At 45.6% G+C, this 19,082-nt stretch overlaps 1 protein-coding gene across 2 annotated transcripts in view; it reads right to left on the reverse strand.

The window, feature by feature from the left end:
• The window catches only part of poll (polymerase (DNA directed), lambda), a 29,583-nt gene that overhangs the window by 4,252 nt on the left and 6,249 nt on the right, over positions 1-19,082 (reverse strand). For both annotated transcript variants that reach the window (XM_063071422.1, XM_063071421.1), the window contains exons 3-6: positions 18,009-18,508; positions 16,052-16,360; positions 7,257-7,430; positions 1,853-1,981 (exon numbers count right to left, since the gene is read on the reverse strand). In XM_063071422.1, coding sequence (XP_062927492.1) covers positions 1,853-1,981; positions 7,257-7,430; positions 16,052-16,360; positions 18,009-18,508 — 1,112 coding nt within the window. The remainder of the gene's footprint in view (positions 1-1,852; positions 1,982-7,256; positions 7,431-16,051; positions 16,361-18,008; positions 18,509-19,082) is intronic.

The raw sequence follows: 19,082 nt of genomic DNA on the forward strand, positions 1-19,082 counted from the left end.
TCTTAGCATCCTCCTCACTGCTAACACTGCCACCCAGCTTTGTGTCATCCGCAAACTTGGAGATGCTGCATTTAATTCCCTCATCCAAGTCATTAATATATATTGTAAACAACTGGGGTCCCAGCACTGAGCCTTGCGGTACCCCACTAGTCACCGCCTGCCATTCTGAAAAGGTCCCGTTTATTCCCACTCTTTGCTTCCTGTCTGCTAACCAATTCTCCACCCACACCAATACCTTACCCCCAATACCGTGTGCTTTAAGTTTGCACACTAATCTCCTGTGTGGGACCTTGTCAAAAGCCTTTTGAAAATCCAAATATACCACATCCACTGGTTCTCCCCTATCCACTCTACTAGTTACATCCTCAAAAAATTCTATGAGATTCGTCAGACATGATTTTCCTTTCACAAATCCATGCTGACTTTGTCCGATCATTTCACCGCTTTCCAAATGTGCTGTTATCACATCCTTGATAACTGACTCCAGCAGTTTCCCCACCACCGTTTTATTGGTGAACGGCGGGGGAGCTGTGTGGCCTTGGTTGTAGCAAGGACTAGGTCTCAAACTGCGGTGTCACCTGTTTGCGGCTGCCCAGGAGAGAGGTGTCGGAGTCCGTACGCTCCACCAAAGGCAGTGTGGCACAGCGTCCATACTTGTTTCGGTGCTGCCCTTCAGCGTTCACTCGGCAGAAGACAAGACGTACTGTGTTTGACTGCAGACTGCCGCAACATTCACAGACTCAGGGACCTGAACTATGTTTTTTTATGTATAACCGTGTTTTCCCACTGTCTTATATGTGTTACATTTGCCTTGTTGTGTGAATGGCTGTTGATACTGTGTTTTGCACCACGGCCCCAGAGTAACACTGTTCCTTTTGTCTGTATTCATGGGTATTCCATCTATGGTTGAATTACAGTTGAACCGGAATTTGAATTTAAACCGTGCAATGGTCGGACAGTGTAAGCTGGCCTTTGTCAGCTCCCCAAAGCGAGGATGGGGGTGCAGATGCTGCTGCAAGTACCTTTAGCTTTGTCACACGTACATCGAACATACAGTGAAATGCATCGTTTGCGTCAGTAACCACTAGTACTGTCAGGCTTCTGACCTCAACATAGCATGCCCATAACTTACCAACTTTAATCCATACAGCTTTGGAAGGTGGGAGGAAACTGGAGTACCCAATGTCACAGGAAGAATGTACAAGTTCCTTACAGACAGTGGTGGCAGTTGAACCCTAATCACTGGTTCTTTAAAGCAGTACAGTAACTTTTACTTTATGCTAGCTCAGTGGATATGTAATGATCTGATCTGTATATGGTATCTCGGTACACGAGACAGTAATGGACCAACAGCAATTCCAATTGGGAAATGAGGGTAAGTTGTTAGAGCAACACACATCAAAGTTGCTGGTGAACGCAGCAGGCCAGGCAGCATCTCTAGGAAGAGGTACAGTCAACGTTTCGGGCTGAGACCCTTCGTCATCTGCAGATTTCCTCGTGTGTGTAAGTTGTCAGAGTCCATTTACTCAGTGATAACACTGTAACAGGATCCAAGATGGGAGGACTAGTTCCAGAACAGCGGAGTGAGTATAGTACTGGTTGATGCCTTTCCCATGAGTTGATACAGAGGCCCCATCAGCCCTCCCAGGAGGGCGAGAGGGAGAGCTTGTCAATCATTCTACTTGTCGGGAGGCATGTGTGGATAGTCATTTTGGGGGTTAGCTCAGATACAGTGGGCCAGACGAGGGAATACGCAGAGCTGAAAGGCTTTGTTTGGCAGCAGTACAACCATGGCACTTCACAGTCCCATCTTGCCCGAAACACTCACATACTTGTAAGCAGAAGGACTTACGGTGTTCTCAATCTCAGCGGCCTCTTCTCGGGGCATCCGATCCAGGAAATCATGGTAGTGTTTGAGGCCAATTGTCTGCTGACTGGTGAGACTGGCTTTCGTCTTAATGTCCTCTAAAGTTCTGAAGCCCTGGAAAACACACCGACATGAATTGTGCAGGTGAGGACAGTGTAAGTGAAAGTTGTTGGTTTCCACCAGAAACGTTGAAGGTTAAAAGCCCAGAGTGGGCTGTGTCAGGGTTTCAAAGTGAGGGGTCACCATTCAGGTCTCATATCAGAAGAACTTCTTCACCCAGAAGGAAAGGAAAGGAATTAGGCTATTCAGCCCATCGAGCCTGCTCTGGCATTCCATCACAGCTGGACTATTATCCCTCTCAACCCAAGTCTTATGCCCTTTTTCCAGTAACCTTTGATGCTCTGACTAATCAAACAATTAATCTCCTCTTAAATAAACATTCTTTTAAAATTATGTGGACTTGGCCTCCACAGCTGTCTGTGGCAAAGAATTCCACAGATTCCCCACCGTCTGGCTAAAGAAATTCCTCCTCATTAGGGACGTCCTTCTATACTGATGCTGTGCCCTGTGGTCCTAGACTCCCCTATTATAGGAAATATCCTCTCACTGGACACTAAATCTCCACTCTACATTTACTCTATCTAGATCAGAGGTTTCTGATCTGGAGTCCATGAACACCTTGCTTTATGGTATTAGTCCATGGCATAAGAAAAGGTTGGGAGCCCCTGATCCAGATGATGAACCTTTGGAATGATCAACTAAGGGAGACTGGAGAGGGTTAGTCAATGATACATCCAAGGTAGATTTCTACAGGTATCAAGAGAGTCAGGGAAGATAAATGGGAAAGGAAAGTGGTGCTGAGGCAAAAGAGCAGCCAAGCCTAGCTGTAGGGTTGTTCGTAATTACAGTACATGGTAATTGGCTTATTATCATCAGATGTACTTATCGACTCATCATTTTCGCTTTATATCCCTGCTCAAGCTCTTAGGTTTTTTTCTGCCGGCTTCATAAATTTAAACAATTTCCTCAAAAGATAACTGGCAGGTCAGCTCTTTTGAACTACACTCCTAAATTGTGGATTCAAAACCTACAACTATAAAAGATGCGCTCAGTTGACAGTTTTAAATGCCAGCTCAAAAGCCATTTATTTAACCTTGCTTTTAATTAACATCAGTTTACCTACAATTTGCCTACCGACACAACCGATCGGCTGGTGGTGCAGTGAGATCAGCGCCGGGCTCGAGAACGGAGGTTCCCGAGTTCGATCCAGTGACAGACCGCCCCCATGCGCGCTCTCCATCCGCACCGGGTTGATGTCGAGCTCGCAACTCGGCCTCGTATAATAATACTGCGAACTGTCTGCGCGAGGAGTGGCCCCCCCCCCACAGCCTTTCGAACTGTGCCTTGTAAGGCACGGAAATGCCCGACGCTGGCCTCTCAAGGTCTGAGTCGACGTCACCATCATCATCATCATCGCCTACCGACATAACGGATCCTCAGACGACGCAATAGCCACAGCTCTACACACCATCCTTATACATCTGGAGAAGAAGGATGCTTCTGTGAGAATGCTGTTCTTAGACTACAGTTCAGCATTCAACACCACAGTTCCCTTCAGGCTTGCCAAGAAGCTCAGAGACCTCGGCCTTCACCCTGCCTTGTGCAGCTGGATCCCAGACTACCTGTCAGATCACCAGCTGGTGGTAAGAGTGGGCTCCCTCACCTCTGCCCCTCAAAAGAGGTGCCTCTCAGGGCTGTGTCCTAAGCCCCCTCCTTTACTCTCTGTAAACCCATGACTGTGTCGCCACCCACAGCTCCAATCTGCTAATTAAATTTGCTGACAATACTACATTTATTGCCCTAATCTCTCTATTTAAAATTTTTTATTTGGATAAGGTATTCGCAAGAATTATACAAACTTTTTTTTACATGTATGACCTTTTCCATTTTTTATATATGTATAAATCTATAATTATACATTCACAAATACACATTGAGATGATATAAAAAGTAATTAGCTGCTTAAATAGATAATTATGTGCAGTTGTAATTTCACTCTATTAGACTAAGAAATGATAATGGCTGTTAAAAAAATAGTAATAACAGTGGTTGAATAATAATTTCCATGTATTTATTCCCTGGAGCGTAGAAGAATGAGGGGAGATTTGATAGAGGTATATAAAATTATGATGGGTATAGATAGAGTGAATGCAAGCAGGCTTTTTCCACTGAGGCAAGGGGAGAAAAAAACCAGAGGACATGGGTTAAGGGTGAGGGGGGAAAAGTTTAATGGGAACATGAGGGGGGGCTTCTTCACACAGAGAGTGGTGGGAGTATGGAATGAGCTGCCAGACGAGGTGGTAAATGCGGGTTCTTTTTTAACATTTAAGAATAAATTGGAGAGATACATGGATGGGAGGTGTATGGAGGGATATGGTCCGTGTGCAGGTCAGTGGGACTAGGCAGAAAATGGTTCGGCACAGCCAAGAAGGGCCAAAAGGCCTGTTTCTGTGCTGTAGTTTCTATGGTTTCTTCTGGTCCATTTCTTTCTGGTCCAAAATATTGTATGTAGCCCTATGTAACTTCCATCGTAGGTGCTTATATCTTAACTCATTCACGTTTGCTCCTACCCACAAACATACTTATCCAATCCCTATGTACTTACTTACTTCATTTTATCATTTTTTTTCCTTTCCCAAATCTTTTCCTTTACTTGTGAAATTCCCCGTTTTCCAAAAAATAGTAAATATTCGAAGCAAGGGTGCTTACGCTAACACTATTACTATGTTGATGAGGAAAGCAGTATGAACCATTAGGAGAGTCAGCTAAAGTCTGCTCGCTTTGGGGTTATAAATTCACTCCATTTATTCCAAATTTGATAAAATTTTTCTTTTTGAATTCTCAGAGAGTAAGTCATCTTTTCCATTCTAAATATTTCTAAAATGATTTCATGCCAATCTTCTAATGTAGGTGATATTGGATTGAGCCACTTTCTGGTGATCGATTTCTTACTTGCCGCTAAAAGGGCCTGCAGCAGTTCAAGAAACAATACATGCCCCAAATACAGTCTCAAAGTTCAGCGGTATCTGGGTCTTAAATACCTTAACTAATGTTCTGTGAATACCTTCCCAATATAAACTTAATTTTGGGCAATCCCAAAAAAAATGGAAATATTGGCCTCATCTCAAATAATAATGAGGCAGCCTACAGAGGAGAAGTCATCACCTTGACATAGTGGTATCAAGAAAACAACCTTTCTCTCAATGTCGCAAAAACAAAGGAGCTGGTTGTGGACTACAGGAGGAATGTAGACGGGCTCACCCCTATTGACATCAATGGATCTGGGGTTGAGAGGGTGAACAGCTGGAATAGAACCCAGGACGTTGGCACTAGCCGCTGCACTACCACACTTCCCTGCCCTGATATGCCTTGCCTCTGTTGATAACTGAAAATCTGAGAGTCTGTGCTGAGATATTACATAAATCACAGGTTGCTTTCAGTATATCAGGAAGGTTGGATGTCCAGTCCCTATATACTTCCATCCCCCATCAGGAAGGTCTCAAAGCCCTCCGCTTCTTTTTGGATTCCAGACCTAATCAGTTCCCCTCTACCACCACTCTGCTCCGTCTAGCGGAATTAGTCCTTACTCTTAATAATTTCTCCTTTGGCTCCTCCCACTTCCTCCAAACTAAAGGTGTAGCTATAGGCACCCGTATGGGTCCAAGCTATGCCTGCCTTTTTGTTGGCTTTGTGGAACAATCTATGTTCCGTGCCTATTCTGGTATCTGTCCCCCACTTTTCCTTCGCTACATCGACGACTGCATTGGCGCTGCTTCCTGCACGCATGCAGAACTCGTTGACAATATTTATTAACTTTGCCTCCAACTTTCACCCTGCCCTCAAGTTTACCTGGTCCATTTCCGACACCTCCCTCCCCTTCCTAGATCTTTCTGTCGCTGTCTCTGGAGACAGCTTATCTACTGATGTCTACTATAAGCCTACTGACTCTCACAGCTATCTGGACTATTCCTCTTCTCACCCTGTCTCTTGCAAAAACGCCATCCCCTTCTCGCAATTCCTCCGTCTCCGCCGCATCTGCTCTCAGGATGAGGCTTTTCATTCTAGGACGAGGGAGATGTCTTCCTTTTTTAAAGAAAGGGGCTTCCCTTCCTCCACTATCAACTCTGCTCTCAAATGCATCTCCCCCATTTCACGTACATCTGCTCTCACTCCATCCTCCCGCCACCCCACTAGGAATAGGGTTCCCCTGGTCCTCACCTACCACCCCACCAGCCTCCGGGTCCAACATATTATTCTCCGTAACTTCCGCCACCTCCAACGGGATCCCACCACTAAGCACATCTTTCCCTCCCCGCCTCTCTCTGCATTCCGCAGGGATTGCTCCCTACGCAACTCCCTTGTCCATTCGTCCCCCCCATCCCTCCCCACTGATCTCCCTCCTGGCACTTGTCCGTGTAAGCGGAACAAGTGCTACACATGCCCTTACACTTCCTCCCTTACCACCATTCAGGGCCCCAAACAGTCCTTCCAGGTGAGGCAACACTTCACCTGTGAGTCGGCTGGGGTGATATACTGCGTCCGGTGCTCCCGATGTGGCCTTTTATATATTGGCGAGACCCGACGCAGACTGGGAGACCGCTTTGCTGAACATCTACGCTCTGCCCGCCAGAGAAAGCAGGATCTCCCAGTGGCCACACATTTTAATTCCACATCCCATTCCCATTCTGACATGTCTATCCACGGCCTCCTCTACTGTAAAGATGAAGCCACACTCAGGTTGGAGGAACAACACCTTATATTCCGTCTGGGTAGCCTCCAACCTGATGGCATGAACATAGACTTCTCTAACTTCCGCTAATGCCCCACCTCCCCCTCGTACCCCATCTGTTACTTATTTTTATGCACACATTCTTTCTCTCACTCTCCTTTTTCTCCCTCTGTCCCTCTGAATATACCCCTTGCCCATCCTCTGGGTCCCCCCCCCCCCGTCTTTCTTCCCGGACCTCCTGTCCCATGACCCTCTCGTATCCCTTTTGCCTATCACCTGTCCAGCTCTTGGCTCCATCCCTCCCCCTCCTGTCTTCTCCTATCATTTTGGATCTCCCCCTCCCCCTCCCACTTTCAAATCCCTTACTCACTCTTCCTTCAGTTAGTCCTGACGAAGGGTCTCGGCCTGAAACATCGACTGTACCTCTTCCTACAGATGCTGCCTGGCCTGCTGCGTTCACCAGCAACTTTGATGTGTGTTGCTTGCTTTCGGTATATTTCACTGTACCGTGGAACTGCCTCTCCATTGAGAAGGCCTGGCCACGAGACAGCGACAGTAAACACACTTACTGAACGTGGAACACCGAAACCCGGTACCCACCTGCTGGTACCACACCTGGGCTGTCTTCACACCGGCCCCCCAGATGTTGGCAAAAACCTCCAGCACAGACACGCTGTCGCTGATGTAGTCCAGCTTGCGCAGGTGCCCAGTTTCCACGATCTCCCAAATCTTCTCGGCCATACGCTTGCCGATTCCCGGGATCTGACAGGCTTCCTACGGAAAGTGAGGAGAAGGCTGGCTCAAGACCACACAAGTGGCAGATTTTTACATGAGATTTAGAAAAACACAAGAAGCAGATCATAAATAGATCACTGCTCCTTCACTATCACTGGGTCTAAAGCCTGGAACTGTGCTTAGACCCAGTGAACAGAGTGAGGGTCTGTGTTCAGTCCCTCTACAGCACTGTAGGGACACCCTCATCACTAGGACTGAAGTAGTTAGCCCTCACCAGGGGCTGATAGGAGCGGGCAATGAATGCTGGCCTGGACGTGATCTCCTGTGGCTCTACAAGCAGTTAATACAAGGAAAAACACTAATTCCCACTGCAGGAGCAGGAGAAGGAGAGACCTTGATGTCAGGTCAACAGAAGAATTGTCATAGAAAACAACAGCACAGAAACAGGCCTTTTGGCCCATCTAGTCCATGCTGAACCATTTAAACTGCCTTGTCCCATTGACCTGCACCCAGTCCGTAGCCTTCCATACTCCTACCATCCATGTACCTGTCCAAACCTCTCTTAAATGTTGAAATCAAGCTTGCATGCATCACTTGTGTTGGCAGCTTGTTTCACACTTTCACAACCCTCTGAGTAAAGAAGTCTCCCTTAAGTGTTTCACCTTTCATCCTTTACCCCCATGACCTCTAGTTGTAGTCTCACCCAGCCTCAGTAGAAAAAGCCTGCTTGCATTTACCCTATCTATACCCCTCATAATTTTGTATACCTCTATCATATCTTCTCTCAATCCCCTATACTCGAGGGAATAAAGTTCTAACTATTCAATCTTTCCCTATAACTCAAGTCCTCAAGTCCTGGCAACATCCTTGTAAATTTTATCTGCACTCTTTCAATCTTATGTCTTTCCTGTAGGTTGGTGACCAAAACAGCACACAATACTCCAAATTAGGTGTCACCAACATTTTACACAACTTCAACATAACATCCCATCTCCTGTACTCAATAAACACACATCAAAGTTGCTGGTGAGCACAGCAGGCCAGGCAGCATCTCTAGGAAGAGGTACAGTCGACGTTTCGGGCCGAGACCCTTCATCCTGACGAAGGGTCTCGGCCCGAAACGTCGACTGTACCTCTTCCTAGAGATGCTGCCTGGCCTGCTGCGTTTACCAGCAACTTTGATGTGTGTTGCCTGAATTTCCAGCATCTGCAGATTTCCTCGTGTTTGCGTCCTGTACTCAATACTTTGATTTATGAAGGCCAATGTACCAAAAGCTTTCTTTATGACCCTATCTACATGTAACATCACTTTCCATGAATTATGGATCTGTATTCACAGGTCCCTCTGTTCTACTGCACTCCTCAGTGCCCTACCGTTCACTGTGCAAGACCTACCCAGGTTGGTCTTCCCAAAGTGCCACACCTCAGACGTGACTGCATTAAACTCCATCTGCCATTTTCCAGCCCATTTTCCCAGCTGGTTCAGTTTCCGCTGCAAGCTTTGATAGTCTTCCTCGCTGTCCACTACACCCACAAACTTGGTGTCATCCGCAAATTTGATGGTTCAGTTAACCACATTATCATCCAGATCATTGATATAGATGACGAACAACAAGGACCCAGCACCGATCCCTGCAGCACTGCACTAGTCACAGGCCTCCAGTCAGAGAAGCAGCCATCTACTACCACTCTCTGGCTTCTTCTGCAAAGCCAATCTCTAATCCAATTTACCACCTCATCTTCAATGTCGAGCAACTGCACCTTCTTGATCAACCTCCCAGGTGGGACCTTGTCAAATGCTCCATGTAGACAACATCCACTGCTTTGCCTACATCAACTTTCTGGGCACCTTCTCCGAAAAACTCCATAAGATTGGTTAGACACAACCTACCACGCATAAAGCCGACTATCCCTAATGAGTCCTTGTCTATCCAAATACTCACATATCCAGTCCCTTAGAATACTTTATAATAACTTCACCACTACTGATGTATGGCTCACCAGCCTACAATTTCCTGGTTTATTCTTAGAGCTGACAGCAACACAACATTAGCTAACCTCCAGCACCTGTCGCTAAGGATGATTTAAATATCTCTGCTAGCACCACTGCAATTTCTACACTTGCCTCTCTCAGGGTCTGAGAGAACACCTGGTCAGGTCCTGGGGATTTGTCCACCCTAATTTGCCTCAAGAGAACAAATACATCCTCCTGTGTAATCTGTAGTCCAGGATTTCGCTGCTGCTTTGCCTCACTTCTATAGACTCTGTGCTATTTCCCGACTAAATACAGATGCAAAAAAATTCAATTAAGATCTCCTGCACCTCGTTTGGCTCCACACATGGATTACCACCCTGATCTTCCAGAGGACCAATTTTGTCCCTTGCTATCCTTTCGCTCTTAATATATCTGTAGAATTCCTTAGCATTCTCCTTCACCTTGTCTGCTAGAACAACCTTCTATCTTCTTTTAGCCTTCCTGATTTCTTTCTTAGATGTTCCCTTGCATTTCTTATACCTCATTTGTTCCTACCTGCCTACACCTGCTATGCGCCTCCTTTGTTTTCCTTAACCAGGGCCTCAATAGCTCTTGAAAACCAAGATTCCTTAAGCCTATTATCCTTGCCTTTCATTCTGACAGACACATACGAGCTCTGTACTCTCAAAGTCTCAATTTTGAAGGCCTCCCACTTACCAAGTACACCTTTGCCAGGAAACAACCTGTCCCAATTCACACTTGCCAGTTCCTTTCTGATACCATCAAAATGTCTCCAATTTAGAATCTTAAATCGAGGTCTAGACCTATCCCTCTCCCTCTCCATAATTACCTTGAAATTAATGGCACTATGATCACTGGATGCAAAGTGTCACCCACCCTGTCTCATTCCCTAATAGAAGATGAAGTATTGGACACTCTCTCATCGAAACTTCTATGTACTGATTAAGGAAATTTTCCTGAACGCAGTATGGGACTCCCAGTCAATATGTGGAAAATTAAAATCACCTACTATCACAACCTTATGTTTCTTGCAACAGTCTGCGATCTCTCTACAAACTTGCTCCTTTAAGTCCTGCGGACCTTTGAGTGTCTATAATATGGCCCCATTAACATCGTCATAGCTTTCTTATTCCTCAGTTCCACCCGTAAAGCCTCATTAGACGAGTTCTCCAGTCTACCTTGACTGAGCATGACCATGACATTTTCCCTGACTAGTAATGCCAGCCCTCCCCCTTTACTCCCTCTCGTTGTATCACGTCTAAAACAGTGGAACCCTGGAATATTGAGCTGCCAGTCCAGCCCCTCCCGCAACCAAGCCTCACTGAACCTGAGCACATCTGCCTTTCATTTATTTTATTTATTTATTAAGATACGGCGTGGAACAGGCCCTTCCGGCTCCTCCAGCTTCCCTGGAAGACAGCCCAATAATCCAAAAATCTGTTGCCCTCCGTCCTACATCAACTCCTTTGCCACATATTAAACTGTATGATCTTCCTATTTCTGGCTTCAGTAGCATGTGGCACAGATAGTAATCCTGAGATAACAAACCAGAATGTCCTAACCTTTAACTTAGGATCTAACTCCCTGAACTCACTTCGCAGAACCTTGTCCCTCTTCCTACCTATGTCATTGGTATCTAAATGGACTATGACCTCTGCTGCTCACCCCCCTCCCATTTAAGCCAAGATTAAAGGACCCTGGCATTCAGGAGGTAATATACTATTGAAAAAAAAACCTACTACATACAATGATGATTAGTGAGGCACAGAGAGATCTGTATTTACTGACAAGTACCTTTATTGTTTAAACTAATAAGTATGTGAATTCATACACTAAATACCACTCGCTAGGTATCCCTGACTCTCCTGAATAGTCAAAGAATAACAAAGGTATTACCCGGGCAAGGGAGTTTACGCTGGCCAGGCGTTCCTTGTTGTCCCGATTTACTCACCACGTGTTTCTCACAGGATTGCTTACACTTGTATTTGCGATGGTTATTCTTTGAAGTTACCGCTACCAGCACACACGAAGCATCAACTTTTATATCCATTCCTTATCAATTCAAATATCGCATTCCAGTGTCATTGGCCACAGGCTATGTGTCTGTCCCTTAACACCTTGTTTTTGGCTCTGTTCTGAGCCAGCATCGATTTATTGCTCTCTTCCCATCAAGTGATAGTCGATAACTTATGGCTCTTTGCTCTCAATCAGCAATGAGCTCCAATCACTTCAGGCAGGCATCAACCCCAACATTCACAAACCTGCGTGTTATAGCCAACCAAGGAACATCTCACAAATAACTTCTTATTTGGAAATGATCTTCAGTCCAGCAGATTACCTGAAGAATCATCGTGTCTCCTTCAAAACATTGATCAAGCCCAATATGTCAAGCTCACAAAATGGAGAACAGAGTGTCTTCACAAAATGGCAGCCTCCATCCCCAAGCATGCGGCAAGAACAAAGACAATTAGTCTGGGTGTTCCCACTGTCCTTGATTCATTTGAATTCACTGAGTTGTAGATTGTCATTCTTTCTGGCCAACAATACCATCCAGGAATCTTGTTCTCAACCACAGAATCTCCTTTCTGTTCCTCTAACTAATGAATTCCCTATCACCACAGCATGCCTCTTCCCTCCTCTTCCCTCTGAGCCAGAGACCTGACTGCTGTGACATTCTTCTCCCAGGTCAACCCCCCAACAGTATGCAAAGGATTGAGGAGGATGGCCACAGGGGGTAGTCTGCACTGGCTGTTTAACCCTTTTCACCCGTCCTGACTGTCATCCAGTTTCCTGTGCGCTACACCTTAGATGTAACTACCTCTTTATATGTCCTGTCTATCACCCCTTCAGCCTCCCAATTGATCCGGAGTTCATCCATTTCCAGCTCCAACTCCTTAATGCAGAGTATTAGAAGCTGCAGCTGGATGCACTTTTTGCAGGTGACGTTGCCAAGGACACCGGAGGTCCCCCTGTCTTCCCACAACAGACAAGAGAGTATTCAACTATCTTGCTTGGCGTCCAACTGCTCTAACTGTGCAACTATTAAGAAGGAAACAATAAATAAACTGGAAAAAAACATACCTACAGTTTTTCAGCTCTCTCACTCAAACCTCTCCACACTAGGCTCAAAGAGCTAAAGCCTCAAATCCCTACTCTAGCAATGGCTGCTCCACCTGCCCCTGCCTTATTCTTATTGCCCTTGCTAATGAATTCCAGTCTCAGACTGGCTGCCGAAACTCCCGCAAAGCACTGCTTTTTCATGCACACTCACCAACCTCTGAACTACGCTGTGCGAGTTTTGTATCTCCATCCACTTGAGCATTAGGTTAAGCTTACAGTCGAGTTTTATTGTCCTGTGCACATGTTCACGTATACACAGGTGCAATGAAAACTTACAGCAGTAAAAGAGGCACATGGGATCAGATAAGCAACATTTACAAGAAAAACATAAATTATACAGTTTTTACAAGAAAACACAATTAGAACAAAAAAAATCACAAACAAGAACAAATCTGCAGATGCAGGAAATCCAAGCAACACACACAAAATGCTGGGGGAACTCAGCAGGCCAGGCAGCATCTATGGAAAAGAGTAAACAGCCGACGTTTCAGGCCAAACAATTCCAACATTTTGTGCGTGTTGCCTTAGAACAAAAAATATTCATTTTAGTGGAAGGTGGTGAAAGTATCATAAACACAAGAGATCCTGCAGATGCTGGAAATCCAGAGCAACATGCACAAAATGGGAAAACTCGGCAGGTCAGGCAGCATCCATGGAAGGAAATGAACAGTTGACTTTTCTGGCCAAGACCTTCCTTCAGGACTGGAAAAGAATGGGGGAAGAAGGCAGAATAAAAAGGTGGGGGGAGCGGAGGGAGGATAGTTAGAAGGTGATGTGAAGCCAGGTACATGGGGAGGCAAAAGGCTAGAGAGGAAAGAATCTGATAGAAGAGGAGAGTGGGCCACTGGAGAAAGGGGAGGGGGGGACCCAGGGAGATGTGATAGGCGGGTGAGGAGAGGTAAGAGGTAAGAGGCCGAAGTGCGGAATAGGAGAAGAGGGGAAGGGGAAAGAAAGCTATTTTACTGGACGGAGAAATCGATATTCATGCCATCAGAATCTTATTTTGGTGTGATTGGCAAGAAAAACCACTGGACTCTGTAATGGGGTGACAGATCCCGTGAATGAATAGATAAAAACAAACTGAAGGAAGAGGCTAGTGGCTTAAGTTAGAATTGAGGCAGAATCTTTCTTTAGAGCATCTGCCCTTTCCTCGGTTAACCCTTTCAGCTGCCCCACCTTTACCACAAACTCATCCTTTCATTCTCTCCAACAACTGAAATGTTGACTGTACCTCTTCCTACAAATGCTGCCTGGCCTGCTGCGTTCACCAGCAACTTTTATGTATGTTGCTTGAAATTCCAGCATCTGCAGATTTCCTCGTGCTTTCATTCTCTCTTCTCTTTTTTCCCTTAAATCGTTGGCCTAAAATGTTACTTGTTTTTCTCTCCCCTTAGGAGCTGCCTGAACTGCCCATGTTTGCCTGTGCTTTTGGTTTTTCTCTCAGGTTTCCAGCATCTGCAGAACATTTTCCTCTTTTCAGGTTCCATCATTTCCCGCCAGGTCTGGTCAGAACATTATCCCCAAACAGAAGTTCCCTTGTACCAACGAAGATGCCCACCATCTGGGCCATGCTATCTTCAAAGTTCAAAATTTAAAGTAATTTTATTATCAAAGTACATATATACAACCCTGAGATTAATTTTCTCATGGGCATTCACAGTAATTACAAAGAAACGCAATAGAATTAGTGACAGACCACACCCAAGAGGACGGACAACAACCAATGTGCAAAAAATAAAAACAAATTGTGCAAATACAAAATAAAAAGAAAAAGGAAGCAAAATAATAAAAAATAAATAAACGATAAATATTGAGAACATGAGATGAAGAATCCTTGAAAGTGAGTCCTAAGGTTGAGGGTGCAGTTCAGTGGTGGGGTAACTGAAGTTGAGTGAAGTTATCCCCTTTGGTTCAGGAGCCTGATGGCTGAGAGGTAATAACTGTTCCTGAACCTGGTGATGTTGGTCCTGAGGCTCCTGTACCTTCTTCCTGATGGCAGTAGTGAGAAGAGAACATGGCCTGGATGGTGGGGGTCCTTGATGGTGGCTACTGCTTTCCTGTGACAACGCTCCGTGTAAGTGTGCTTAATGGTGGGGAGGGCTTTATCTGTGTTAGAGGATTTTCTGAACAAGGACGTTGATGTTTCCACGCCAGGCCATGATGCCACCAGTCAATATACTCTCCACCACACCCCTATAGAAGTTTGTCAAAGTTTTAGATGACCTATCAAATCTTTGCAAACTTCTCAGAAAGTAGAGGTGCTGCCATGTTTTCTTTGTAATGGCACTTGCATGCTGGACCTAGAACAGGTCCTCTGAAATGATAACATCAAGGAATTCAAAGTTGCTGACCCTCCTCACATCTGATGCTCTGATGAGGACTATCCTTCCATTAGTGCATGGACCTCCGGTTTTCCCCTCCTGAAGTCAATAATTATCTCCTTGGTCTTGCTGACATTGAGTGAGCGGGTGGATGCGTCTTCGCTACCCAGGTGTTCCACAAATGAGTGAAGAGCCAACGAAATGGCATCTGCAGTTGACCTGTTGTGATGGTAGGCAAATTGGAGTGGATCCAAGCTGCTTCTCAGGCAGATGTTTCATCACCAGCTTCTCAAAGCACTTCATCACGGTGGGTGTAAATGCTAGTGCATAATAGTCATTAAGATAGGTTACCACGTACTTCTTACAGTATCAGGCAGGAGGTACAGAATCCTGAAGTCCCATACCACCAGGTTGAAGAACAACTACTTTCCTTCAACCATTCAGTTCTTGAACCAACCTGCACAATTTTAATCACTGTGGGCGACTCTTTACACTATAATGAACTTCACTTTTTTGTTGTTCCAATGGTGTTCTTTCGTGTGTAATTTATGTTGAATTTATGCTTTCCTTGAGAATGCTGCTCATCTGATGTCATGTGCCTGCGATGCTACTGCAAATAAGTTTTTCATTGCACCTGTCCATACATATACATGTGCAGATGGTAACAGACACCACCATACACGTTATAAACCTGTCACACAGACAGCAGTACAGTTAGTGTAACACTTTACACTGCCAGCGATCACCAATTGGGTTTCAATTACCACCGCTATCTGCAATGAATTTGTATGTTCAATTACCACCGCTCTCTGCGATGAGTTTGTATGATCTCCCCGTGACCGTGTGGGTTTCCTCCGGGTGCTCCGGTTTCCTCCCACATTCCTAAGACGTACAGCATAGGGTTAGTAAGTTGTGGGCACGCTGTGTTGGACCGGAAACATGGCGACACTTGCAGGCGGCCCCCAGCACATCCTCTGGTTGTGTTGTTGCAAATGACACATTTCACATGTGACAAATGAAGTCAATCGTTAAATAAACTCTTCTCGGGCTTATAGTCGGGTACAGGTATCCATTATAACAGATTAAAATGATACCTGTATCTGGCTGGAAGCCTGTGAAGAGTTTATTCATCATATACGCCGGGAAAGCACTAGATCCTTTTTCCAATCATTAAATCTTTAAAAACTTGACTATGTTTTGTGGAAGAGGTGATAATGTCTTACCTCATAGGAGGAGATTGATTTATGATAACTCTTCAGAGCGTTGATGGCCTTGCCATATCCCAGCACTCTCCATCTGTCACCCTGATGTGTATATGCTGTCTCCAGTACCTTCAACTTGTCCGTGATGGCCTTGTTGTGGTTCACCTTCTTGCTTTCCGATGACTGAGAACACACCCATTTCCTGCTAACACCCTTTTCTGGGAGTTCAGGGCTGGCAGCTGGACGCCTGTCCCCAGAGATCAGAGCCTGCAGGTCAAGCTGGGAGACACTGTCATCCTCAGAATCACTGTTGCTGTCAGCGTTGGAGAACTGAGGAGACATTACAGAGGGGTTCAACGTATTAGAACACAGAACAGTACAGCACAGCATAAACACAAGAGATTCTGCAGATGCTGGAGATAGAAGATCATAAAATGTAGGAGCAGAATTAGGGCACTCAGCTCATTGAGTCTGCTCTGCCGTTCCATCATGGCTGAAGAAATTTCTCCTCATCGGTATTCTGAATGAAGTCCCTCTATTCTGAGGCTTTGCTCTCTGGTCCTAGGCTCCACCACTATGGGAAACATCCTCTCCACATCCACACTATCTACACCTCTCAATATTCGATACGTTTCAATGAGATCCCTCCTCATTCTTCTAAACTCCAGCAAGTACAAACCCAGAGCTATCAAAGGCTCCTCATACACTCCTCTAGTGATTTAAAGATCATTACTAATGCCTCCACAATGTCAGCCACCTCTTTCAGAACCCTTGCTGTTGTCCAGCTGACTTATCTACTTTCAGACCTTTCAGCTTCCCAAGCACCTTCTCCTTAATAGTAGCAACTGCACTCACTTCTGCCTCCTGACATTCTTGAATTTCTGGCATACTGTTCACGTCTTCCACAGTGAAGACTGACGTAAAATACTTAAGTTTGTCCATCATTTTATCGTTCTCCATTACTACCCATCCAGAGTCATTTTCCAGCAGTCTGATTTTCACTCTTGCCTCTCTTTTACTCTTTACATATCTGAAAAAGCTTTTATTATCTAGTTTTATTTTATTGGCTAGGTTTCCACATTTCACCTTTTCTCTCTTTATGGCTTTGTTCGTTACCTTCTGCTGGTTTTTAAAAGCTTCCCTAGCCTTTAACTTCCCACTAATTTTTGTTATATTATATGTGCCTCTTTACCTTTTATGCTGTCTTTAGTTTCCCTTGTTAGTCACAGTTGTCTCATCCTCCCTTTAGAATATCTTTTTCATCTTTGTGATGTATCAATCCTGCGCTCTCCAAATTGTCCCCAGAAGCTCCAGCCATTGCTGTTCTCCCATCATCCCTGCTGGTGCCTTCCACTTAACTTTGACCAGGTCCTCTCTCCGGCCTCTGTAATTCCCTTTACACTGTAGTTCTGACACATCTGACTTTATGTTCTCTCTCTCTCTCTCTCTCAAACTGCAGGGTGAATTCTATCATACTATGATCACTGACCCCAAAGGGTTCCTTTACCTTAAGCTCCCTGATCAAATCTGGTTCATTACCCAACACCCAATCCAGAATTGCCTTTCCCCTAGTGGGTCTTCTTGGGATCCAGCACCAACCTAATTTTTCCAATCTACCTGCATATTGAAATCCCCCATTACTATTGTAACAGTGCTCTTTTAAAAGCCTTTTCTATCCCTCACTGTAATATGTATAACACATCCTGGGTACTGTTTGGACATCTGTATCTCCCTACCGAATTAGCTTAACAGTTCTAGCAAACCTACCCACAAGGATATTGATCCCAGTTGAGTTCAGGTGTATCCTGTCCTTTATGTACAGGTCATACCTTTCCCAATAAGAGATCGCAATGATCCAGAAATCTGAAACCCTGCCCCCTGCACCAATCCTATACTCCTCCAACTTGATAGACTGCAGATCCAACAGAAGGCACCAGTGATAGTTGGGGTGGAGGAGGTAGGAAGTGTGTTACATTACCTGGGCTGCAGAGTCCTGAAATGTTTCCACATTTTCCTTGGTGGTAATACCTTGCTGGTGCTCAACCAGAGGCTCCTTTGGCCTTGTGTTGTTCACATCCGGCAACAGTGAAGACTGCTTGTTCACCTCAGCACACTTGTTCCCTTCTTGCTCTTCACCCCCTGGTCTCTGAGGATGGTCCTGCTGTTCTGGTGGCTGACGGTCATCCAGGCTGAAGATGCTGTAGCCCGAGGGGCTCAGAAGTCTCCGCTCTGAGATACACGAGCTGAGCCAGGCGGAGCGCAACACATGGACATCGGGAGGATGCACCTCGCACCTCAGGAGCCGCAGGGCTCGGTCACAGTCCATCCCATCTTCCACGATCACGTGGGTCACTGCTGGGCTGAAGGCCAGGAGGACCTCGCCACCATTCTGTGTGATCTGCTTCTGAAAGATTTCTGTCCGGGTCTTTCCGATCCCCGCCTGGACGATATATGCTGTCACTCCACTCAGCCACTGCTCTGCAGAGAGGCAAGAAAGGCAGCAAGGATTGTAAAAACCCAGTTGTACTGTGTGAGAGGCACTGACACCATTTGCAATGAGCTGGGACTGCAGTACTTGTGGACCTGAAAGGACAGCGGTAACCAGTGATCAGAGGTCACAAGAAGAGAAGGCAGAAAATGCCACTCCAGCCTGGCTTCCCTCGCCCAGAGTTGTCACTACCTGGAACAAGCTACTCGAAAGGATAGTGGAGTCAGATTATAAACAAGAGATTCTGCAGATGCTGGAATTCTTCAGCAACACACTCAAAATGCTGGAGGAACTCAGCAAGTCAGGCAGCATCTATGGAGGGGAGTAGAACAGTCGACATTTCAGGCCGAGACCCTCCATCAGGACTAGAAAGGAAGGGGGCAAGAGCCAGCATATGTAAGTGAGGGGCAGGGAAGGATTACAAGCTGGCAGGTGATAGGTGAAATCAGGTGGGGGGTGAGTGGGTGGGTGAAGGATTGTATTCAGGTTAGTGGGCCTCCTATCCAGAGGTTGGCACTAATGATTAGGAATCTGTTCAAATCCCACCACAGCAGCCAGAGAACT

The sequence above is a fragment of the Mobula hypostoma genome, chromosome 19, assembly GCF_963921235.1.
Source record: "Mobula hypostoma chromosome 19, sMobHyp1.1, whole genome shotgun sequence".
NCBI classification, from domain to species: Eukaryota; Metazoa; Chordata; class Chondrichthyes; order Myliobatiformes; family Myliobatidae; genus Mobula; species Mobula hypostoma.